This window comes from Rousettus aegyptiacus, unplaced genomic scaffold, assembly GCF_014176215.1.
Source record: "Rousettus aegyptiacus isolate mRouAeg1 unplaced genomic scaffold, mRouAeg1.p scaffold_m13_p_3, whole genome shotgun sequence".
Classification (NCBI taxonomy): Eukaryota; Metazoa; Chordata; class Mammalia; order Chiroptera; family Pteropodidae; genus Rousettus; species Rousettus aegyptiacus.
Window position 1 is genome coordinate 100,842,236 of NW_023416306.1, and position 26,441 is coordinate 100,868,676.

Genomic DNA, 26,441 nt, shown 5'->3' on the forward strand with positions numbered 1-26,441 from the left:
AAATGCTCTTACAGTCACTTGACTGATCAAGAAACCCTCAGAAAAATAGCATCCTACTCACCTGGGCCACATAACTCCATCCTTTGAGCTTAGTTTTTGAACATTACAGGTCAGACATATTATGAAATAATCTACACTCTGTCATATGTTTGTTTTATTTGTTATACTTTGTCACTCTGGCAAGTAGCCCAAAAGTAGTAAGACCTTTCTCCCCTCATCGGTGACTCAGACCTTTTGTTTTATTTTACCTGCTATATCTGTGACCAAAAGCAAAGAGTTTACAGCCTTCCTTTACTGATCTGATTTTATTTTTTAAAGAATAAACTCCATGAAACTCTATCACTAATATAGCTTTGCAACCTTTGCTAAATTGGCATAAAGCACACTGAAAACTAGATGAATTAAAGAGAATTAGGAAAACTTCATAGTGAAAGTTAGATGAATTTTTGTGCTGTTAATCACAAGATAGCTTTCTAAAAATCTCTAGGTTCCTGTTCTCTTACTTAGCCAGAAAAGACTTTGAGAAATATAGGTTAACTTATAATAAGCCTCTTAGGAAATTCTAGATATGTGTGGGGCCATTCCATTCTATTTGTCCTCTCTTGTTCACTGAAAATTCTGGGCAGGCCATTGAGCTATCAGAGGAAGATGGAATACCTTGGACTCTGAATGCTGGAGTAGTATTAATTCACTTTCTTATCTCCAGACTACCTTGAACCACCCTGTGGACACTCAAAAGGGATCACAAGATGGAGACAACTTGTGGTTGTTTTCTAAGGGGATGGGCAAAGGAAAAGAATAGGAACATATAGGATATGCAGAGGGTAGGATTTGGTGTTTGGTTGAAACATAATGCTTTATTTAGCAATTAATATTTCAAAGAGAAAAGAGTAGACATTTGGAACTTGTTACCTCCAGAAGTGGTAAAAATGGAAGAGATTAATTACCCCACAAATGAGAATTTCATCATAGATCATCATCCTTGACTAGTGTCTTCAGCTCTCTCACAGTGATTCAGCCCCCATGTCCTACAGTTTAGATTCATTTAAATGTGAACGATTAATAAAGAAGCAGCCTCACCATTCTAGCCATAAAGAATGGAGTGGTTGGAATCAGGACTCACCCAGATGTATGACTGGTGACCATGTTTATTTAACCCAAATTTCTCACTAGCTATCTCAATAAGCAAGTTCCTTTTTGAATATTGAATATTTATATCTTATTTCCTTCTAATGAAACATATTTGATAGAACTTTAGAAAACCTCTGCTGCTCAAGAGCAGAACAGTTCTCATTACTTTGAAAAGTGCGTCTTGACTATTACAGTCATATTGTAGATGTCATGTAGCATTACAATTTGTTTATGTCTGTATTTAATACTGTTTATGACATACTTAATACAATTATATACTTTATTAGCACTAATGTTTCATTTCACTTCATGTTTGTTCTACATCGGACTTGTACCTATAGGACATCAGCACAGTATATCAGATTTTTCCTGATGAAGTACTGGGTTCTGGGCAGTTTGGAATTGTTTATGGAGGTAGGTTAGTTCAATAAGTATCTTTATTAATTTAAAATTTTAGCTACTTATATTAATAAAAGTAGTATCTCTAAGAAAAATATAAATGTCAAGACCTGTGCATATATATGTTTGTATATGTGTTTTATCTTTTAGAAATTTCTCTTGTCATATATATCACTATTTGGAAAATTGGTACACTTATGTTTTGAAAAAGAAACTTTTCTACTCCTAAAAAACTTATTTTGCTTAAATACATACAGACAACTCTATACACAATACTGGCTACATATTGGTTTATTTAGACAAGGTATCGAGAACCTAGGAAGTTGTAATTCATAAATTAGTTTCATTTCCTTTTAGCTTATTTCATTAAAACTCTGTAGAAATTCATTTATGTAACTAGACAAAAGTATCTTTTAATTATAATATTTTTAACAATGTATATATTTCATTAAAGTTTGCATTTTTAATATTTTTGAAATGAGATACTATATTTTTACCTTTTTTATTATTGTCAAACTATTTGGTGAATTAATTATTTTAACTTCTGCTGTTTTAGATTCTAGCCAGTTCTATTATATTTTTCAAGTCTTTTAAGAAAGATTTAATGTTAATATTTTACCTGTCCTGTAAAATAACATAGAAACTTGCAGTTCCTTAATATAATCAGTGACATATTATCTTTTCATGAGATGGAGTTACTCTGAAATAATTGCAATGTCTTACATAATATTACTTATGATAGTATAATATTGTACATTTTTAGTTAAAACTAATTACGTTCTACTCTATTTTACAAAGTAAGTTTGGCTCTTATAAAATGCTTAAGTAATTTTTTTGATAGAAAGCCTAACAGTGAATCAGCAACCATTGTGTTTTTTGTTAATGCATAACAATGAAATATGGGAGACCACATACTTCACTTTTGCTCTATATTATAATAATCACATGCAAAAAAAAATTATGGTATATAGATCATGGGAAATATATATAACTGCACATAGTATGTGGGTGAGGCAAGGCTGAGAAATGAGGTTAGAGAGACCAGCAGGTGCCAAATAATTTGTAACATTGCAGGAGCAAGATTAGGAGGAGGCCTCTACAAGGAACTTTGAAAACCTAAGACGAGACATACAGGGAATGAAGTGTATGAGAACAGAGTCTCAAAAGAGAGATCAAGCACTATAGTGATAGAGGAGTAGAGACAAAAGAAGCTATGACCTTGAAGAGAGTGTTTGCAGAAAAATGGCTGAAATGAAAGAGATTGCTTGGGTCACAGAGTAAGGAATGATAAGAAAGCAGAGAACTTGAAAAGAGACAATTTGATAATGAAAGGAAGCAGTCAGGAAACTTATTCAAACTTCATAAGGAATAGCAAGAGTGAATTATAAAAGAAAGAAATGCTCGATTTGCAACAAATGTTAAAATAATGGAATTTCAACTTTGTATGTAACAAAAAATATTGAGTAATTAGATTCCTTTTCATTTTTAGATTCATTTTCATTTTCCATTTTTAGATTCAGTTAACACTACTATATTCTATACTTCCTGCAATATAGTAATGTAGAAGTTAAAAGCTTGAAGGTGCCCTATAGTTACCCTCAAATATTTGTTGTGAGAATTAAATGGGATGTAATGTATGTAAAAGGCCTATCATGTGATAATAATGGCATTAATTATTATAACTAACAGGTTTTAGAGTGTGTATGGTTACCTGGGTACTGTGTGTACTTTACATATCTTATTTTATCTAATTCTCACAACTCTACCATTGACAATGAAGAACCTAAAATTCAGAAAGCTTAAGTAATTTTCTTAAGATCACAAAGCTAGTAAGTGACAGAGCCAAGAACTGGCCCATTTAACACACATTAGTTTAGCAGGAATTTAAAATTATACTTAAGGAGAGCACTTTGCCAGTGGTATGAACATTTCCTATATTAAGTAACTCAATATCCTGTTTGAAAACATTTTTATGAGAAAACATCTGTCTGTTAATACTTATAGCTTTGATGTCTCAATTCTTATGTGTTCTAAATTGTGGCTAATTTTAAAATACATATATGATTTAGAATAATGGAGCTAAGAAATGAAATCCTTATGAATATGTCACTTCACATCAGAAATGTTAATTTATTTAGTGAAACTTTTTTATAATTTCTGTAAGCATTCTTATAAATTCTTGTGTTCTTTAATAGACATGATATTTAATAACATTATGCTTCTCCCCCTTTTTTTATTTTAAAGGAAAACATCGTAAAACAGGAAGAGATGTAGCTATTAAAATCATTGACAAGTTAAGATTTCCAACAAAACAAGAAAGCCAGCTTCGCAATGAGGTTGCAATTCTGCAGGTACTTCTTTATTTTTCACTTGAACTTTATAAAATAGCTCCTCAACTTCTACAAAACAAAAGAAAGATATCCAAATGTCTATGGCATAGATATTTAGAAACACTTTAAGATTACTGAAAAGGCAGATTAAGCATCAAACTACTTCCTGGGTAGTTAGTATCTTTCCCAAGTCTAGGCAGCAGTTCTTTTTTATGTACTTAATTTTATGTTTTACTATATTATTAATACTCATTAAATGGGTAATGTTTCAGCATTTGCTGGTAGTGGACATGTTAAGACCATTTTGTTTTACATAAATGACCTTGCCTTCATAAACATTCCTCCTTTATGTTGTGATAATTATATAAATTGATTCTATAACTGTCAGCATATCGGGTAAGTAAGTAACATATATCTGAGAATCAGATCATCTTGATATTATTAATGTCCTCTTTGTCTCTCACTGTAACCCTTTCATTTGATACTGAGTATGTTACTTAATTCCTCTCTTTAATAACAGTCCCTTTTAAAAGCCAGAATTGGTTAATAAAAGGTATATATAATTTCTGTAACCATTCAAATTTTTTTCTAGAGACCAAAAGGAAGTTGATCCATTATTTGCTAAATGTGGTCAACTTCGCTATCCAGTGTAGACCATGGAAACTATTGATAGATGCCCACTCTCTACTTGTCATGCATGTTATCATAATTTCTCATTCATAGTTTTATTGAATAATTGTCATGTGAACACTGCTAACAGAATGAAAAAGATTGCATTCCTTCATTTATTATTTCATTTAACTGCCATTTAACGAGTTTCATACAATAAAAAGTTGAAAAAGATGTGATTTTTGCCCTAAAGGATTTCATGTGCATAGACAACCGAAAATAATAACAGGCTTTTTTGGGGATTCAGAATTTCTAAACATAGTGTTTTGGTGCTTTTGATAACTAATGTAACATAGAGAGACCATACTGTTCTCTATTTTCATGAGGAAGAAGATCACCATGGCTCTGAAGATGCCAATTCATAGATTCATAGCTCAGTGCTGGCTAATCAGTTACCAAAAAAGTTTTTTTTTTTTCCCCTTAACTTAGCAACACTGAGCTACAAATGACATCTGAAAACTTAGTAAATGACATATTCACAAACCTGGCCCTGCTCTCCCAGTCTCTACTCCCACATGGTGTCTGGAAGGCAGATTCCTTTGCAGCATGCCAGCCTCTAGAGTTGGCATATGTACAGAGATATTTATCCTTCCTTACAAGACTTGAGCAGAGTTACATAGTTAATATGGCTGCCCTTCTACATTTTGTTGCAATTACAGATAACTAACTAGATGTCGAAAGTCTAATGTTCTTTGTCTAGGCTTTTTAATTGGCTCTCTTGAGCCTATCAAAACAGACTGCTGACTTTGTAGTGAAGTAAAAAAATAAAATACACCTGAGCATAAACTGCCTCCCATCTCCTCTTCTAAAGAATAGATGGAATCAACAACTCAGATGCAATAAGCAGATAATCAGCACAATTTTCATTATAGTGTGGTTTTCTAAAAAGAGTTTAATTAGATTGAAAGTCAAAATTCTGTCCCTTGAGTATATGAGGAGGTCGAATAGCTCTTATATTGTGGCTTAAAATCTTAAAAATCCTCATCATTTATTATTCACCCCCACTGTCCCTAACCATTCTTTGCTTCATTCATCAGACTTGCATTTATTGAATATATACCATAAGCTGAGCACTATTCTGCATCCAGTAGATATAGTAGGAAAAAAGACATACAGGTCCTTGCTGTCACGAGTTTTTAACTTGTGTCACTCAGCTATTCCTTTAGTTATTAGATGTTGATATATTTATGTGTTGAAATTTCAATTACATAACATCTACAACCTATACAATGAGTCTTATTAGGGCTTAGCTTAATTATATGCAGACACCAGATTCAGGAGTTCATACTTTATCATAAAGTTGCCAATTATTTGAAAATGTATTTGATATTGAGTATGTTACTTAATTCCTCTCATTAATAACAGTCCCTTTTTAAAAGCCAGAATTGGTTAATAAAACATATAATAATAATGAAGTGTTTACAGATAATGAAAACAGAGCTATTCTAAATGCTATAAATAGGGGATAACTATGCCATAAGATTCACACTTACTTTAAGTTTTCAGCTATTCAAAAACATCTAAAGAGCTTAGAGATAGAGAACTATCTCTATAGAGAACTCATCATGTCCCCTAACTGAAACAATGAAAAAATGTGTGACCCTTTTTACCATTGTCAGATATATCGACCTTTCAGTAGCCAGAGATACCGAAATTCAAGCTCACCTCCTCCAAGTCTTTGCTCAACTATCACCAACTGTGTAAGCATCACTCGGACACCCTATTTAAAACTATGGTCCACTTAAACATTCTCCCCATTCCTACCCCTGTACCCCTCCTACTCTGATCTATGTTTTCTTTTTTCTATAGCTCTTACCACCTTCTAGGCTATTATAGAATTTAATTAATTATATTCGTTGTGGATTTCTCTCCTCACCCCCAATCCCAGCCCCTCTACTAGAACATACCCATCAGGAAGACAGATCATTGTTTTGTTTACTAGATATCCTGAACAGCTGGCACTCATTAGGTGTTTAACGAGTATTTGTTGAATGATATTTGTTGAATTAAGGTTGTGCAGAACTACCATCTTGTCTTATAAGATGGCCTACATAGTGTCCAACCAGTTAAAAAAAGTCTAGATTGTATTTGCTAATAATGGTTAGTTGGTTGTTAGTTAAGAAGAATTGTGTGTGGTTTGTTCATTGAAAGCCCTCATTGTTTCATTTTGTATTTCTTATCAAAAGAAAAAACCTGCCTTTTTGAACCTGAAAAGGCAACATGTTAATAGAGATATGGGCTGGGGGTCGGAATTCTAAATCACTGATGAACATGTTCAGAAAAAGTACCATGATTGAAGTCACTTGAATGTTTAGAAAGGCTTTCTTTTACTAATCTTCAGGAATGGATTATTGTCCCTCTGGATACTGAAGTGTGCCCAGAAGCATTTGGTATCCTCTGCCTTGTGGTGCCTAGCTTATGAAAGCTGCTGTCCTAGTTTATGGTTGTACCTAGATTCTGAAAAGTTCTACCCAATCCTCTTCATCTTCTGATTCTCCAGAAGGAGATCCTGTGGGTTGAAGTGGCTGATTTTTTAAAATCTTCCTCATGTAGTTCTATTATCCTTCTGGTCTAATTTTGATTTGTTTGTTTCTGTAAAAAAGCACCTTAGCCTATAGAAGACTTCAAAGATGTAGAATTATGGAATGCATGAAAAAGTCCGACCCTTTCTTTTTCCATTTCATCTTCTGTATATAACCTAGGTGAAAGCTTTTCAAGGTCTGATTTCATTATTAGAAAACTAAGCTCTTTAGATGTTTTTGAATAGTTGAAAAATTAAAGTAAGTGTGAATCTTATAGCATAGTTATCCCCTATTTATATCATTTAGAATAGCTCTGTTTTCATTATCTGTAAACACTTCATTATTTTTACGTTTTAGAAGGATTTTAATTAATGTAGATGTTTAAATTATTTTATAAAATTCCCAAGGGGGTCTTATTTATATGTTATTTTTAAAGTTATGTCTTGATTAAAAAACACAAGGTAAATTTGAAATTATTGTTTTTTCCTATTAATATCAATAAAATAGGAAGAACAAGATAGTTGTTTATGATTATTAGGGATATCACAGAAAACTGACCTTTATGAGGAGATGCAAGTATATCACTGAAAACTTAGAAACTTAAAATCTAAAGTAAGTAATATTAGAATGGCATATTTAATATATTTAAGTTATCAACACAGGTTTGTTTGGTCAAAATTGATTTTTATTTTTTAACATCACAACGCATACATGCTTTAGGATAATCCTTATGAATAAAATTCTAATTATTTTTTCTCTTTTTCTTAAATATCAATTTTTATTTGTCTATTTAAGGAATAATACTAAAGCTTCTGTTTATGACACAATGTTATGGAAGCATTTTGGAATTGTAAAAGTACTGAATATAGGATACAGAATATAGGGAAAATACATGAGAATTTTACATGCTATAAATTAAATGTACCCCCTTGAACTTTTCTCATAAAACTCTCCCCATCGTTCTGGTTTCTTTTTTTTGTGAGGCACACCTCTTCCCTTTCAAGCCTCTCTTAATTTCAAACAACAGCAACAACAAAAAGTGGTCTCGATTTATTCAGGCTCCTGCTCACAGCAGTGGTCCAGTTCTCTCTTTTGTATCGCTGCACTTCAGATTTGTGCTCTACTCTGCTTTCGATTTTTTATCATAAATTCCCTTCTTGTCTTTGGTTGCCACATCTTTCTAAAGAAAAATACAAAGCTCTTTTCTTCATATTCTTATGTTCTACCTCTACCCAACTATCACATGTTGGCTCTCTGTTAAGTCTCTATCTCACCTGACTAATCTCAGTCCTTCAATAGTGTTGGTCCTTTGTTCCTTTTTAAATCTCTTTCCTTGCTTCACCCCTGCACTTAGCAGAGCCTATTTCTCTTTCCCTGCTGACTCCTCCAGCTGTCTTCTTGAACTTCTCCTTCCATTCATCTAAATGCTTTGTGCTAATTTGGAACTCATTCCCAGAGTGTGGTCATCCACTTTAAGAGTCATCTGTCATCTCTTCTCAGGTTATTCATTCCTTAATATACCTCTTAAGCTCTGATATTTCACAGGCACTTATAGCTCATATTTCTCACCTTAGAACATCTCCACTTCCCTGTGCCACTCTTACCTCAAACCAACCAGCCTAAAACCAAACTTTTATTCCTACTATCTTTCCCTACAAGGTACTCTCTCCCTCAGTTTGTCCATTTTGCTATCATTCTTTCATTTTCTTGGGCAAGAACTTTTTTCTTTCACTTAATGAAGATATTAAGTATTCAACGGAACCTGTGAAGCACTTCCTTCCTTTATATGAAGCAATTTACTGGGCCTCTGGGCCATATAAAAATGAATGAAACCCTTTAAGATGTTTACCATCTATTTGGGCAGTCAGGTACAAGTAGTTACAAGTCAGGATAGCTGTGGAAGCATAGTGAAAGAAGTCATGAATTTTGATTGAGGACAGAGTGTTAGAATCAGGGAGATCTTCAAAGAGAAATAAAGTATTCGGGAAATCTTGAGTTTGATAACCAAAGAAATGATGGAAAGGCCCGTTAGGCTGAGGGGTAACCTCAGGAAAATAAATATGCTATGAAAAATGGGTAGAAAACCTAAGATCATTTTAGAACAGTGATCTTCAAAATTTTTGTTGTCACATGTCCTCAAAAACAATTTTTAAAAACTTTGTATCTACTTGTGTATTTTTAAGTTACTGAACAAATTTGTCAAAAGTTCAAAGAGTTAATTTTGTAGTATATTAAAAATAGTGGTATTTGAAAATAAAGCTGTTGTATTACTCTTTAAAATGTACGTATTAGAACCTCAATATCATAGACACTTGATATATATTGTCAATCATTTTTAAAACTACATAAATAGGCCATTCTTTAACAATAGTATATTTTACAACTTCCTTGTTTTCTTTAATATATTATACTTCCCACAAAATTATATTCCAATGTAATGTGTTCTTATACTTGAAAGTCTTTTATTGGTCCCATTTACAAATATTTGCAATAAAAATATTTTTTAATTTGTATTATATTTTAAATGTTTAAAGCATTCTTTTGGATTAAGTTATCATTACAATTATTAATAGCAAAAGCTTTATCAAGCAAGATAAATATTTTGTAAATTTTGAACTATGCTTATTAAATATAAAAAATAAAATTTTACTGAAAATGTGATTTAATGAAATTAATATTTTAATTCAGTTCATAAATTGATGGGTGAATATTACGTATTGTTTAAATTAGACCAAGTTTAGCAACAATTTTATTTCTTTTTTTTTCAATGTGAGAGCCAAGTACTAAGCCAAAAAAAATGTGATTTCTCCTCAGAAATTCATTTTATTCCTCTATTAATAAATTCATTAAATTATTCTCTAATTTTGTTAAAAACATGAATTGGAACTGAGTGCAAAAGGATTGATTTCCAAGTTATTAGGGTCATTTTCTTTAACCAACACAGTATTTTAAAATTTGTTTATTTTCCTCCAGTAGGATTTTCCTTTCCATGACGAGGTACCCTTGTAATATTTGGAATGTGTGAGAAGCATGCCTTTCTTTTGGAGAGTGGGAGAAAAATCAAGTGAAAGGAAACTTGGGAATGGAGAATTTTCAGGCCACAAGGATAGTCTCAAAAGGATCTGTATTAGAAGAGTATTTTTGGACTGTTGTTACTCATTCATTCATTCATTCAAAGTATAATTATTGAGTGCCCTCCGTGTACTAGGCAGTAGAAATACAATTGTAAACAAAACAGATTTCTTGAAACTACCTCTCTGCTTACATATCTCTTAAAACTTTTTTTGCTTCCCAAGAACCTACATTAGTTTGGAGACAGCTGTGGTGAGAGAGAGTATGCAATAAGACCAGAAAATGAGTTTCACATGAGTTCATAGAGAACTTTATTTAGATAGTATGCCAAGTCAATTGGATTTTATTATACTTGGGTGATTGTGGATTATTGAAAGGTTTTGAAAAAAACTGTCATGATCAGATCAATATTTAGGGATGACATAGAGTAGAATGTTTAAGGCAAAAAAACTTTGTTAAAGACTATTTTCAGATAGTAGTGACAGTCAGAATGCTCCATTCTTTTTCTTTCTTTCTACAAATTCCTCTTGACTTCAGCCCTAACCTTTCTACTGCTTTTAGTCTAGAGAAGACTTTTAAATTCATGCCTCAATTACTGAAACTAGTGATATTCCTGATAGCTGGGTCCTCTCCCTCTTCCCACTCCATAATCACCTTCCTGGCCATCCCTTTTTCCTGGTCCACCCTGAAGATCACAACTTGGTGAATCTTTAGTAGACTTCCATCTTCTTTCTCTAGTTTAGTAGTTTTCTTTTTCTATTTTATAAAACCTATCTACTTGTCCTGCCTTTCAGCACTATTGGTGTTCTCCCTGGGCTCCATCTCTCCTATTCATCTGAGTCATTTCCCTTCAAGTCTTTGTCCAAGTCAATGATCTCTGGCCATTGCTCAGCTTTTGATCCCAAACTGGATGCCAGTATTGGTTTACTTGGTTCATCAATGTTTGATTGATCTTCAAGATCCAGGAGTCCTTTCTGACTGCCTCGTGCTACTTTCCTTGCCTCCTTTTTATTTATGGTTTCGAGTCTTAGTATAAAGTGGTATTTTATTATTTAGCAAATATTTCTTATGTAATAGTTGGATTATAAGCAATTTGAAGGTCTCAGCAATGCCTTATTTTTACAACTTCCACAAGACCTAGCACAGTAGTAAAGACATTGCAGATAATTGATTAACATTTGACAAAATTGTCTTAAATCACCTACAGTATTTTCTTAAATTCCTTCCCAGGACTTTTAACACTTTTGCATCAATAAATCATTAAATTTTAGGCCCTAATTAAAAACTTATGATATTCGATGAGTGGGAAAAGTTTGTAGAATAGCCACTTATTGTTCCTGATGTTACGGGCAGTCTCAAAAGCTATGCCCTGGGGTAAATTTTGTGTATTAAGTGCTCAGGAAATCCAAATATGTCAGAGTTTTACCTTTAATGACAGTGGGACCTCAAGATCAGGAGAGTATTTAGTAACACAGAACAGCACGGTGGTGGTCCATGACCTTAAAAATAGATGCTATAGGGAAGAAATCCTGCCAGTCAGAAAGATAAGGAATCCAAATTGTAAAGGCACATTGTCAAGGTAAATGTCATAACAGGTATAGGGGTAGGATACTGTGGTGACAAGAATGACAACAGGCAGCATTCAGAAATCTAGACAACATGCCCAAATGAGTTATGAGATCATGGTGAGGAGGTGTAAGTAGCATTGACCCTGAAGCATGCTAGTTGAATAGGCAATACTAGAGTTCTAAATGGACTTGAGTCCAAGGAGAAAATTAAGGCAGTGTATAACATAGTGTTTAAAGAGCATAGGTTCTAGAGTTAGCATACCTGGATTCAAATGTCAGACTTATATTTAAGAGTTCTTAGGAGCTGGGATAAATTACTTTTAAGCTCTCTGAGTCACAGTTTCCTTATCTATAAAATCTCATAGGTCTGAGAATTGTAACAAAAGCATGTATTTGACTCCAAGTCTGGGGTAGGGCTGAATGTGCCTTAACATATGCCTGGCCCCTGGTGGGAATTTAGTAAATATTTGTTGAACAAATTATGTAGCCATAACTGAAGGAACCAGAGGGATGCAGAATTGCAGTATGCCAATAAAACAATAAAGTATTTCCTATTTTCCATACTTTTTGTCTAAAAAACATGATAATCTGTCTTCACAGAACAAGATTAAATATATATCTTTAAATACATGGCTTTGTTCTCTTAGTCTAAAAAGATGATCAGGAGTAGGTGGAGAAGAGATAATTATGATGGAAAACCAGAGAATAATGTTGCTAAGTGTGGGTGGAAAAATAAAAATTTTTGCAACGTGTTGATTTTTTTTTAATTATGAAGAAGTCAGTTTTACTTTCTCTAGAAAAAAAATATGCACAATTTGAGTACTTTCTCTTTTAGTGTGTAGTGAGAGGTTAGTTTATAATTCCATTGTTCCATCTAACATGTTTATTATATTTCTTCAAATATTTCTTTCTTTGTATCTTACTGCATGAAGAATTTACATAAAATTATTTCTTTAGACCAGACATGTTTTGCAGCTCTCAGGTAATCTTATCTTCTGCATGTTCCAAAAGAAAAAAAAAAAAAAAAAGCCCACAGATTATGTGTATGCATGTCTAAACTAGAGGGAAAAATAAAACAATAAAACAAAGATTTATTATAAGAAAATGAACTTAGAAATTTTTTCAAATAGATATCATGTTTGTTAGGAAGTTAATCATGGTGAAAACAGTGTCAAAAGCCAGATTCCAAGTCAAAACTTTTCCATTGGGGGTAAATCTTTTTTTGTTATCATTCAAATTAGGAAACGTGGGTTAATAAAATCAAATAAGTTTCAAGTGTACAGTTCAACAATATGTCATATATATATATATATATATATATATATATATATATATATATATATATGTATATTCATTGTGTTTTCACCACCCAAAGTTAGATTTCCTTCCATCACCAAATATTTAACCCTTTTTACTCCTATCTACCTCCTCCGCCTCTCTGGTAACCATTAGTTCACTGTTCATGTCCTCGTGTTTCTGTTTACTTGTCATGTTTATTTGTTGCTTTCAGTTTTATATTTTACATATGAGTGAAATCATATGGTTTTCAACTTTTCCTGTCTGACTTATTTTTTAACCTTGGCTTCCTTAATTATGAATTAGAACTTGTCTGACATGTTCTAATTCTTGCTTCATGGGAATACTTTGGGGGGGGGGGAATCAAGCAATATAAAAAGTGTTTTTCAAATCAATGTTTCTCAACATAATTTTGGAAGAAATTTGAGTTCATTTCTAGAAGGGGGTGAGGCTTAAGATTTCTTCACTAAAACAGTTTAGAAAATACTGCGTACTATATCCAGGCTGTTCACATCTTGGAAGTGAACAGGGTCTTTCATTTTTTAAAGTTTATGAAAAGGCTTATAATTAAAACTTGATTAATTTTGATAATAAATGCATTTTTGCCGGAGAACTCTTACGTAAATGTAAGCTATCACCATTTGATGTTTTGGCACATAATGTTGAGTCTTCCATCCCTGTCTAATAGAACTTGTATATTCACTCCAGTTCCTGTTATCTGATATATAAGACATCAGAAAGATTATGTGTCTACACAGATCATTTAACATTATAGTAAATGTTATGCTTTCTGGAGTGTTGACATCTAAATATAGAAGCTGAGCTACAGTGATATAATTTATTAAAGATTACACTTTAAATCTAACACCATGGCAAGATTGGATTTATGTTTTTCATGTTTCCAGCCAGGTGGATTAACAGGAAATAAAAAAGGTGTTTCAGATGTGTCTCTATTGCTATGCATTTGATAGCAAATAGAAAAAATACCCATATATTTGACATTTTTCAACTTTATATACAATAAAAACATATAAATCTACAAATTCCAATTTCCTTATTTTAACAAGCCATACTTTTAATTCTTGCCTTTCCCCTAAACATGAACCAAGTAATGGCATGGAAAAAGGGGGTCAAACTTTCTAGGTGGAATGTTTACTAATACTGATCTTTTTTCTAAAGGTTTGATCAGTTATTAATTTTCTGTCTTTGAAGCCTTTGTTTCTGGTTCTCAAATACTATGCCCTTGTAGGACAGGAGATTGTTACTCAAATGTATGTAAGATCCTTGCTGTGTGAAGGTCTTTCCTGAATCCTCCTGATAGAAATCACTCACTCACCTCCCAAAATTGCTGTATCAGCCTCAGCCATATACAAATATTGATACCAATGAAACCTTAGTGTATGAATCCAAATGGCAGGCTTAAGACATCTGGATTTTATTTTCAAAATTTCCCATTTATACCTTTAATATGAAGGATTCCTGGTGTGGCAAGTAAAAAATATCAGATGTTTTTATTCTGTTTTTACCTGGTGAAATATCAACATGAAAGATGATGAGAGCATTTTTTCAGTGTTGTTTTGTGCAAACTCGTTTCCCACCTCTACATCTAGCTTCTCCTTTTGTAGGGAAAGGAGAAGACTCATTGCATTTATGTCTGCAGCAACCGTGGAATCAAGCTAAATTGAAGGTTTTTTGTTGTTGTTGTTGTTGTTGTTGTTTTATAATTGATAGGTTTATGGATAGACACGAATATAAAAGTTGCATATCAGGTTTCAGTTGATGTTTTTTGTTTGGCAAATATAGACTTGGTCTTTTTTTGTGTGTGTGTGTGGGCCTGTATTACTTAATAGAATACACAGACTTATAGCTAATTTAAGATGAAAAAAAGTAATGGTAAATCGGGCATGACAAGCTAATCACCTGAAAGCTGACTCCCTTTCTGTCTGTCCAAGCACAATATGTATGTATTATCATTACCAGTTAATGGAGATGCTTCAATTTATTTTCTCTCACAAAATTTTGAATTATATTAAACCATGGTCTATCTGTATTAATTAGTGCCACAACAAACGTAACATTACACTCCAGTTCTGAGGGATGGTATGAGCAAACAGACCTTACCAAGGATGATCTGAACATGTCTGAGTTCCCAGAGTCATATGGGTTACATTTGATTGTGGCCCCACTGATCTAAATGTCAGTCAGTGATACCTATTCACAGGAGGATGGGTCATTATATTTATCTTGTTGTTGAAGTAATGTGTGCATTTATTATTCTGATAGTATATGTTAGCTTTATTTTGTTCCAGGTTAATATCAGTATGCATTTCTAAAATTTTACAGATGAAATTTCCCCCCCCCCCAAAAAAATATTATCCCTAAAAGGTAACTACTGATGTCTGACCCTATCTAAATGGACTTTTTGCCAATTGAACATGAAATGGAAACACATTCATATGCTACAACCGAATGGTCTCCATTCACTTTATGTTGGGAGGGCTAAACACAGCCTTCACCTGGTTGGCATCAGAGTAGAAGCACCTTTGCCACCTGTGTTTTTAAACACAGCAAGTGGAAAGATGAAGAGGACAAACTAGAAGGTGCAAGTTTGTGGCTGCTCATTGCTGATGTGGCCTCTGTTAGGTGAAAGGCAAAAGGAAATTTTTCCTGCCACTGAGAGTAAACTTTCAGTTATCAAACTAAAGAGGGAAATGTGACCCAGGTCTTTGAAAAATTGCAGAAAATCTGCCCAACAATAATAATAATTGACCTGTGTTCCAGGCATGATTCCAAGTATTTTGTATATATTAAGTAATGAAGTCCTAGTTATGTTGTAAGATTAGATATGTTATAATTAATCCCATTTTACATACCAAAAAATGGAAGTCAGGAGTTGGAAAGTGGCAGAGCTGGCATTCAAACTTAGGCAGTCTGTCTCCAGAGACTGCGCTCCTGAAATTATGCTCCAAGCCCCCAGGCTTTCCTTGCTGTCATATCTGTCCTGGGGTAAATCAAAAACATAGAAAAAAGAAGGGAGTTAGTTAGTTGCAAACCCTTTTCTAAGTAAGAGGGTAGACTTACAGTGATTGTTATCATCTGAATAACCCATTTTTAGTATTGTATTTCTCAACCTCAGGACAGTAATGAAACCATAGGAAATTAGATTGTCACAAGTCATGTAAGGGAGAATTGGCATAGAGGAAACGGGGCAATTTAAAGGGAATATCCTGAGAGAGTCCAGGCTTCTGTGGTACATATTATTTATAATTTCAGAAGAGAAATAATATTATTAGTTGATTAAAAGAAAGCAACTAAGCCACTATTGTTTAGAATTCTAGTCCTGTAGCTTACTAAGTATATGACCTGGGGCAAGCAACTTACCACCTCTGCTTCAGTTTATCTATAAAACGAGTATAATTATAATATCAAAGCTTATAAAGTTTTTATGACAGCTCAATGAATTCTTCTACATAACCACTTGAAATAGTGTTCGGCACATTAGAAACATTCCATTAAAGTTATATAAAAATAAAATAAAATAAATATCTTGACCAAGGCCTTTAGCAGCTGCTGCTTTGCCTGTCTCTGGCTGATGACTATTCACTTGTGGGCTTTGAGAATGAGTGGAAGCTGAGGAGTATCTCTTTATTAAGAGCTAGGTATAAAATAAATATAAGTCACCTAGATAGCAGGAAAGTTATGTTTATTTCTATTAAATATGCTGAAATATTTATTAAAAGCAGTGGCTAAAACTCCTATATTTTGAGGGAACAGTACCTAGAAATGACCAGGACATCTTTGTCATACTTTGGGACTTTAGAAAATCATTTTGCAACTCATACCAATAGCATTATCTCCAAGATATTCTGTTTCATATTATTGGTATTTCTTAGAAAAATTATTACTTGTGATTATATTATTTATTATCAGAATCCTGAGATTGCTTACTAGCAGATTCAAGTGAATTCACAACAACAACAAAAAAATCTGGTACTGTAATTTTTTCTGAAAAGAAGATATCAGTATATACCATACTTGATGCAAAATGTACTGTCATTGAATATGTCAGACATGTATCGGCGTATCTTCAACAAAATCATTTAAAGAATATAATTCATGTACTGAAAAATAAAGAGATACAGGGATCAATTCTTCATCTTTCAATCAAATTTACAAACTTGTGTTGGACATTTAATATGTACCAGGCACTAGGCTTACCCTTACTGGGAATATACTTGATTAAATGTAGTCATTGAGATGCTTGTAGTCTTGTAGGTAAGATACAGAGGTTCACCAGTGACTAAGTATAATACTTAACTGTTTTGAAATAGAATTGTACCAAAGACTGTAAGAATAGAGAAACAACCAAGTCAGACTGCAGAGTCAATGAAAGCTGCTCAGTAGCTGAATATTCATACCAGGCAAAATAGTCTGGTTCAGCCTGAGAGAATAGTGTGTATGAAGGTGTAGAAAAGAGAAAGAGATCGTGGCTTGTTCTGAAAATAGTATGGCCAGAGATGGGTTCATATGTGGTAGAAGAAGAGAAACTGGAGAAGCATTTGGGTGGAAGGGGAAAAAGGAGCTCATATTGAAGGGCCCCGTGTACCTTGCTAAACGGGTACACCTCCTGAAGCTGATGGTGATTACGTATGTAATTAAAGCAAGATGGTATGTTCAGAATCACCTCTGGGAAGATCACAGTGGCAGTCTTTTAGAGAATGGGTTAGAGGAGAACAAGACCAGAGACAAGGGGATCATTTAGGACGTTGTGGCAGATCCTTAGGAAACAAGTAAATCTCAAACCAAGGCAGTAATGGTGAGGATGAAGGTAAGGTGTCAGCATGAGAGAATTTAAGGAAGTGGACTCTATTCATTTTAGAGATCATTTGGTTTTGGAATTGAGGAAGAAGTAAATGTTTAGGATGACTCGGGTCTCTGCAAAGATGGTTGGCCATTTACCAAGAAAAGAAACACCAGAAGAGTAAGTTTGGATGGAAAGACATCAATTCCCATTATTAGACATCTTTTCTTTCAATGAATGTACCCAAAAAAGAGTTGGATATAAGATTCTGGAATTTAGGAGAGAGAGCTGAGCTTACCACATCAATTTGGGTATTATCTTTGAGTCATTTTTTTTTAATTTACAGTTTTTATTCTTATATTTTTCTAATTCAATGAGTTTTTATTTCAATTATAGTTGGCATACAATAATATATTAGTTTCAGTTGTACAGCATAGTGATTACAGAACTATATAACTCTCAAAATCATCACCCTACTAAATCTAGTACCCATCTACCCTTTACATACTTATTATAACACTGTTAACTATTTTCTTTATGCTACACTTTATATCTCCATGTCTATTTTGTAACTATCCACTTGTACTTTTTCTATTTTGCTTTTTTCAAATTAATTAATTAATTATTTTTATGGTGACATTGGTTAACAAAATCTAATTGTTTCAGCTGTACACTTTAACAGTAAGGCATATATATATTTACAGTGTGTTCACCTCCCATAATTAGATTTCTGTCACCATGTATTTGACTCCCTTTACCCCATCTATATCCCCCTCCCCCTACCCACTACCCTCTGATAACCGCTAGTCTATAGTCCATGTCCATGAGTCTCTGTTTGTCCTGCTCATTTGTTGCTTTTAGATTTATATACCACATATAAGTGATAACCATGTGACTTTTAACTTTTTCTGTCTGGCTTATTTCGCTTAGCATGATTATCTCGAGATCCATCCAGGTTGTCGCAAATGGCAGTATTTCATCTCTTCTTATGGCTGAGTAATATTCCATTGTATATGTGTACCACAGCTTCTTTAGCCTGTCACCTAACGTAGAATGCTTCGGTTGCTTCCATGTCCTGGCCACCGTGAATAATGATGCTATGAACATCGATGTGCAAATATCTTTTCGGATATTGGTTTTTAAGTCCCAGTAGCAGGATTGCTGGATCATATGGTAGATCAATTCTCAGTTTTTTGAGGAATCTCCATACTGTTTTTCATAGTGGCTGTACCAATTTGCAGTCCCACCAGCAGTGTTTGAGGGTTCCTTTTTCTCTGCATCCTCAACAACATTTATTATTACTTGTCCTCTTGATTATAGCTATTTTTTTAGTTTTTTTTTAAATAGTCATCTGTTCTTTACATGATGACTTTTTTAAACATCTATCAGGGAATTGCCGTTTCCCTTTCATGAGATATTAGGTGATTGTGATTTCTCAAGTCATTAAGGGAAGCATAAACTGTAAAAGACTGTGATTAGAAAATGGATAAGATAGTGTGCTCTTCTCTCAACCCTGGCAAACTGGCAGAAATGAGAACCAACAAAGCTATTGCCACAGCACCGAGAAAGGAACCTCATATGCCCACCCACACCGCTATGAATATTTTTCCTACTGCTCTGCGTGCCATTTAGAATTTAAATCTTGGACTCATCACTTTTAAGTTTATTTCTTTCTGTCTCAATAAAAGCTAAGTTATTTACTTGTTTCGATAGAAAAGTAGTTAGAAGTCCCCATATTAAGGCTGTATTACTCCTAAATAACTTGTTGAAAAGTTGTTGATTCTAATCTTCCTCTTTCCCACCTTATATGTTCATGTATGATAATCCTGAGGGAAGAAGAAAGAACGGGAAAATATATTTCATTTATTAAGGCTCTATAGGGAATGAATTCTCAACTTCATATTTATAATAAAGCAACACTTTTAAAATTAAAGAATATATATACAAATGGAATATTAATGTGAATCCAGGATGTAACAAAATAGAATGTAGACATAAAGGTGTTAATCAGTTAAACCTTTGTTTTTTAATATAAAATATTGGTACTTTTATAAATCCCTTTGCTTTTAGCAATGAGTTTCCATCAATTACATAAGAATTCCCTAGGCAACTTGAATCAGGAAAATTTTTATCCTGATCAAATAGTATTTCCTTCCAGACTTTGAAATGCCTTATATTCATCCCATGGATATGTCATCAATCTGTTATGTGTGAATGGACACTTGTTCTTTCCTGTAGTTGACCAAATGTTTCATTTCCTGAAAATTAAATTACTTAAATGCAACAAACAGATGGCCAGAGAGTCCTGTAGTACTTACTCTGCCGTGAAATTTATTATCTGAATTCTTGAGGTAGGCCTGAGAAGTTAGCAAAAATTCTTTCTGAACGCTAGGATGTGATAGTTTATGTCGAGGTCGTCAAGCCATTTCAAAATGAATTAAGTTACTTTGGACATTAGGAGGAAAAGGTTGAAAAGCTATTTTATATAAAAAATTTTCTAGGTTTGGTATTTTATGTAGAAAATTAAAATTGTGAGCATGTCACATGGACCACTGTGGTTGAATCTTATCTTAGAGTTGCTCTTAAGGTATTAAAAAAAAATAATATGAGTTATGCATGTAATATAAAATAATAGTTTGAATTTTTCTCTGTTTCCAGTCTTTAAATATTACCTTTTCTAAACTAAAGAAATACTTTTTATCAATATAGTATAGAGAATTTGGATAAATACAGCATGATTCTTTATGGTCTACATTTTTTTTACTGTTAAATGTAAAAACAAGTTTGGTCATTTGGTTCAATGCAGAACAATACAGCTCATGAGTAAGCATCTGTGATGACCTTGTCTCAATCACACATAATAAACTTTAAAAATATCAACTTATTATGTATCAACTATGCAGAAAAAATATTTTTCAGCTTCCACTCAATGTATTTTTTTGCAAATCTGTAAAGCATGAAGTTTTTATTAAAAGATCAAGGACCAAGTACAATGAACAAAACATTTTTTTTTTTGCCATTTGTGTATACATGGCCTTTAGTTCAATGCTTTCATTGAATATATTTTAAAAAAATCTATACATATAAGTATATTCGAAGTCCTTTATCAAGAAATAGCAAAACTTTTACAAATCCTTTTCATTAAGATGCTATTATAGGACATCTGTAGAGTCCTTCAGAGTTTACAGTGACCATGGCACAAAATAGTTATTAATCTGTCCCATACTTAGTCTTAGAACATTCTGGGAATGCACCAATTAGACAAATAAATATTAAAATCTTACCTTCCATATAGAATGGCTCCTCAAGTCATGTAGAGTAGGAAAAAGGAAGAAAGACTATATTGAGTGAAGGATTTTAGTACCTCCAAGAATTCGCATACTTAGAGGAATACAGATAGAGGCACATGAGAGTCAACATTGTATATATATTCAGATAATTTAGGTAGGAGAGCTTCTGGGTCATCTCGTGACTCCCTCTTCTCCCCCAAGCTGCATAGCCTAGGACAAAGTCAGACATAGCAGGCTGAGTTGCTACAGCACCACTTCTGTCCTCCCCTGCCCTTCCTGTGCTCCCACAGTTGCTCTACCTCAACCTTTATCTTCACACTCTAATTTTCCCTCTGTCTACACACAGGGGACCCCCTTGCTTTTCTGCCTACTTCTGTCATCTGCTCCTTTCCTGTTCATTGTTCCTGTTTCCCACCCAGACAATAAGTCCTTGACCATTTTAGGAAGCTGAACTCCCCAGAAAACCACTTATGTGCTTAAATTTAGAGTAAACAGAAAAAAAAAAAATTCAAGAAGATATGCCAAAGAGGAAGACGCACTTAGCACATCTCATAGTGGAAATGTGCAAGGAGAATCATAACTCAGGCAGGACTCTCATGGCATCCTTAAAGCCTCTGCCGTGATCACTGATTTGAATGAGGACAGCTGACTTGCCTGGACACCCAGAGGCTGATGGTCTTTCCAGTTGGTATGGCTCCTCTATTAGGAAAGGGGGCATATGAAAAATGAAATGAGACACCCTGGGCACAGGTTCAGGTATAAACAATGCTATCACTAGTATTCCATACTGCATATTAAACATATGTGTAGTTATTCATCAGTCTCCCACCTAAGGATCTGGCATTCCCATAATGGTCAAAGCCAACTAGCTATCTGGCCTTACTTGTGGGCAGTTAGGACAGATAAAGTAAGAATAGTAAGAGTGTAAGTTTTTGTTACTAACATCATCTCCTCACATACTTCAGCTCTGACTGGGAGAGAATAACTCTGGAGGCCTAGTATGTGAAGTAGCCAGGTCTGACTAGTTAACAGTTTCAAGAACAATGGTGTCAGCCCTCTAGAGGTTAAAGACCATGGGTAGATGCACAGGCATCTTTTGGGCCACATTCAGAAACTTGCTATTTCATGACCATGTTATGCTGCATGGTTAGGCATGAAGGCATCAGTCAAAAAGATAATCAGATATCTGAGGAGGGATCAAAATTGCCAAGTAGTGGAAGGACACCCTGAAAAGCAGGTCATCATCATGAGGGCTTCTGCCAACCACAGTGTGGCTCCATATTTAGTTCATGCCAGGCTTTCCTTGCCAATGGGCAGTGCGGAGGACGACTATAATACAGATTCACCCACAACCCCTTCTGCTGCTCACCACTCAGCATCCATCTGTGAGGTCAGAATAGTGAGCCATTTTAGGTTTCTTTTTCTAAAATAAACGTTTATTTATTTATTTTTCTTTGTTCAGCTGTTAGCACATTTAAGTTAGTTTGTTTTCTTTAGGTAGTTTCGTTCGTGATTTTTCCAATTTCTCATTGAAATATAAGTGGAATATATAATCTTTTTTTAATATTAAGATTGTTATTGTGTGCAGAAGAAAAAATGGTAAAGGTCAAATGATCAAAGGCTTCATTGATAATTCCAGACCAACATTCAAACTTAAGCATTGTTACAAAGACCCATCTAATATTAAAAGTAATTTTACTTGACATATGTGGCAATTAACATGTCAAGCCAAATGCAGCCTGTCATTATTAGCCATTACTTTATTGTGGAAATATTTGTTGAGTGGTTTAGAACCGTGCGGGACTACAACATAGCATGGTGTCCTGGACAAAGCAGAAGCTCAAGATTTTTTTTTTTTTCTGTTTTCATGCGCATCTTCACTCTACACAAAGGCTCCCATGACAAACTACAGCATCCCCCAGTAGCAGAGCACTTCCAAAGGTTCAGACTAATGTGATTCATCAAGATGCACTACATGTACAAATTTCATCTTTTTCTACATTAAATTTCTGCCAAGTGTGTAGCGGTGTCCTCATATGCTTGTTTAGGACAGTATGGTTAATATTGGAGATGATCCTCAGAAATTACAGATTTCTCAATATGGTATTCTAATTAAAACATAATTTGCAATTCACTGTGCTGGAACTTGGATTTTTAGCATAGAAAAAATAATTTCACTATGCATAGAAAGTAAAGATGTATTTTTTAGAGACATTAAAATTTCAAAAATATAAGGCAGCACATGTGGAATTTAGAGGTGTTAAAATCTGAAGTGTGGGTTTCTCCATAGCTTTAAACTTGAACAGTTTTGTATAATCAGTGAGCTTGCCAAACAGTATCAAAAAACTCATTTTCTTCAAGTGCTTTATTTATCTTTAATAGAACCTTCATCACCCTGGTGTTGTAAATTTGGAGTGTATGTTTGAGACGCCTGAAAGAGTGTTTGTTGTTATGGAAAAACTCCATGGAGACATGCTGGAGATGATCTTGTCAAGTGAAAAGGGCAGGTTGCCAGAGCACATAACGAAGTTTTTAATTACTCAGGTAAGAAATCAATTAGAGACAGAAAATAAAAGATAATATTTAATATCAAATGTTAGTGCTATTTATCTGCAGCTTCCTAGCCTTGTTATTTAGTCCCTACCTCCAAAGTCTAAACTACACTCAAAAAGGTTGCAGTGGCTTATTGTATTATCTAATTTATATCTATGGTATCCAGAGTCCAGTACACTAAAAGAGTGATGTGTATGCGGGCCCATGTAGTAAAACTACTTGTGAAATTTTAAAGTGCACGGTGGCTGAGTCCTGGTTCTTTGAAAATGTTTAATGATGGGTATCCCTGTTAGATATTGAATTTGTTACCCATACTCTTCTTGGTTGTTATATGAATACTATAATGTGCCTTTTTTTTATGAACGTTTCCTTAGAAACCCGCTATAATAATCTAGCTTATTTCACTATCTTAAACATAAAGAAGTTTAACTGTTCATTGTGAGTTTTTTCTTGGCCTTTTAAATTTATGTCCTAGTAGAAAACATTTTGAAATAAACAGATAGACCAAACTAAAAATTTTTTGATGATTTTCGTCTTTGTAGATACTTGTGGCTTTGCGGCATCTTCACTTTAAAAATATCGTTCACTGTGACCTCAAACCAGAAAACGTGTTGCTAGCATCAGCTGATCCTTTCCCTCAGGCAAGTAGAAAAGCCTCTCTCAGCAAAAAGCCAGCTGATAGCATCACTGGCTCCACTGCAGCATTCTGTCACCTTTTCCCTCAAAACATTTATTTGTTTCAAATTCTATATGTTCGTTTTCATCCATTTGTTACCTTTTTATATTTTGAGGCTGGCTTTACTCTGGCTTGCTTCTCAGTTCAGCCTGCCTCAATAACGCACACTGAGCCTTCTCATTCTGCTTTTCGGCTTCTGTTGTGTGCAGATCCTGCAGAACTGGCAGCCTTCGGCCAATGTTGAAAGCACTGGCCCAAGAACGAGAACACCTAAGAGGCCCAGGGATGCCACCAGCTCTCTAACGCTGGGCAGGAAATTAAGGTTAAATGTTGCTCTCTGGGACAGTGCAAAAGGTTCTTTTCCTCAACTCAGAGGATAAAAAATAACTGGATCTCTCTCTGGGAAATCTTGTATCTGAAGTGACCTAACCAGCGTGGCTATCCGGCCTTGCCTCCCTGACACCTTAAGGTCCTGACTGAATGCCCATACAGAGCTAATTTTTAGAATTATTGTGGATAACAAAACATGCCCTGTGTTTTTCCTTCAACCTTTATTTATAATAAGTCTTTGAGTTAAGTCCATCACTCCCTGATTTGCATAATGTTTGCCTGCCTTATAAAACAATATTACCCACTTCTGAGCATACATATTTTCATATTTATCTTCTGAGTGTTTTGTAGGGGTATGGTTATAGAGAAGGGAAAATCTTTTGATGATATTTTTGTGAATGAAAACATACTGTTATATCACATAAACCACTATTTTCAAGTACATAAAATGAAAAACAGCTATTATTTCTACCATGAGAAATCTATACGATATAGGCAAAGTATTATAGTTGTCTTTGGCAGACCTGGGCCAAGACACATACAGACATGCAGTTTGTACTTTACCATTTCTGTAAAACGTTATTGTCAACAGGTGAAACTTTGTGATTTTGGTTTTGCCCGGATCATTGGAGAGAAGTCTTTCCGGAGATCAGTAGTGGGTACCCCGGCTTACCTGGCTCCTGAGGTTCTGAGGAATAAGGGCTATAATCGCTCTCTAGACATGTGGTCTGTTGGGGTCATCATCTATGTAAGCTTAAGTGGCACATTCCCATTTAATGAAGATGAAGACATACACGACCAAATTCAGAATGCGGCTTTCATGTATCCACCAAATCCCTGGAAGGAAATCTCTCATGAAGGTAATATTTTCCATTTGAAAATAATGGTGGTTTATCCTTAAGTACTATATGATTACTTCAATTGTGAATTACTAAATTGATAAATGCTTATTGTAAATGGCCCATTGGAGTAGGAGCACAAGTTGATTGAGATGGATTGAGAAATAAAGAAATGGAGACCAAATATGTCTTTTGATGAAATGTGCATGTATTATAGAGAAATCGAGAAATCCATATTGAGGTAAATGAAAAAAAGAAATTGTTAATATTTTGGTATATTTTCTTAGAATTTATAAATATACATTGACGTAGTAGTAATACCTAATCATTACTAAGAGTAATATACCTATTTTTGTACTAGGCATTTTAGTCTATTATGGACACAAAAACTTTTTAATGTTGATATTTTAATGATCAGATTGCATATATTAGTATACCGAGTCTTTTGTGCACTGACTTCCTTTGTGTGGGATGAGAACATGTTATTATTTTATTTAGCCATTTCCATGGTATTTATTTAGGTTGTTTGTATTTGTTCAGTATTAGATAATCTTTATGTATAATTTCTTATATGTATCTCTAATGATTTTTTTAGGATAGATTACCCTTGGCAGTGTTGCATTATTTAAAGTTAAATTCTTAATAAATGCTTTCTTCTTAAAAGAATAGAGATAGATAGTTTTAAAAGTGGTGGGAGGGGCAGTCTGGGCAAAGAAATTGGCTCATTCAGCACTTTGAGAAGAAGTTCCTCAGTGAACGTGCTTTGAAGTATTGTCGCAAAAATCCTGCAAGATAGGTTTTACTATTATACCTACACGTCAAGTGAGAACACTGAGGCAAAAGAAGTGATACTACAGGCCAAAATCACACAGGTAGTAAGTGGCAGAGCCAGAATTTATACCCAGAGACAGTATGAGCACACATTTTTAAACTACTAGTTCTGCCTCTTATTTAGTGTTCAAACT

At 34.0% G+C, this 26,441-nt stretch overlaps 1 protein-coding gene across 3 annotated transcripts in view; it reads left to right on the top strand.

Annotated features, from left to right (window-relative positions):
* Positions 1–26,441, top strand: part of PRKD1 (protein kinase D1) — a 272,127-nt gene that overhangs the window by 227,226 nt on the left and 18,460 nt on the right. For all 3 annotated transcript variants that reach the window (XM_036218275.1, XM_016123597.2, XM_036218274.1), the window contains 5 exons: positions 1,473–1,545; positions 3,775–3,881; positions 23,461–23,622; positions 24,174–24,272; positions 25,230–25,497. In XM_036218275.1, coding sequence (XP_036074168.1) covers positions 1,473–1,545; positions 3,775–3,881; positions 23,461–23,622; positions 24,174–24,272; positions 25,230–25,497 — 709 coding nt within the window. The remainder of the gene's footprint in view (positions 1–1,472; positions 1,546–3,774; positions 3,882–23,460; positions 23,623–24,173; positions 24,273–25,229; positions 25,498–26,441) is intronic.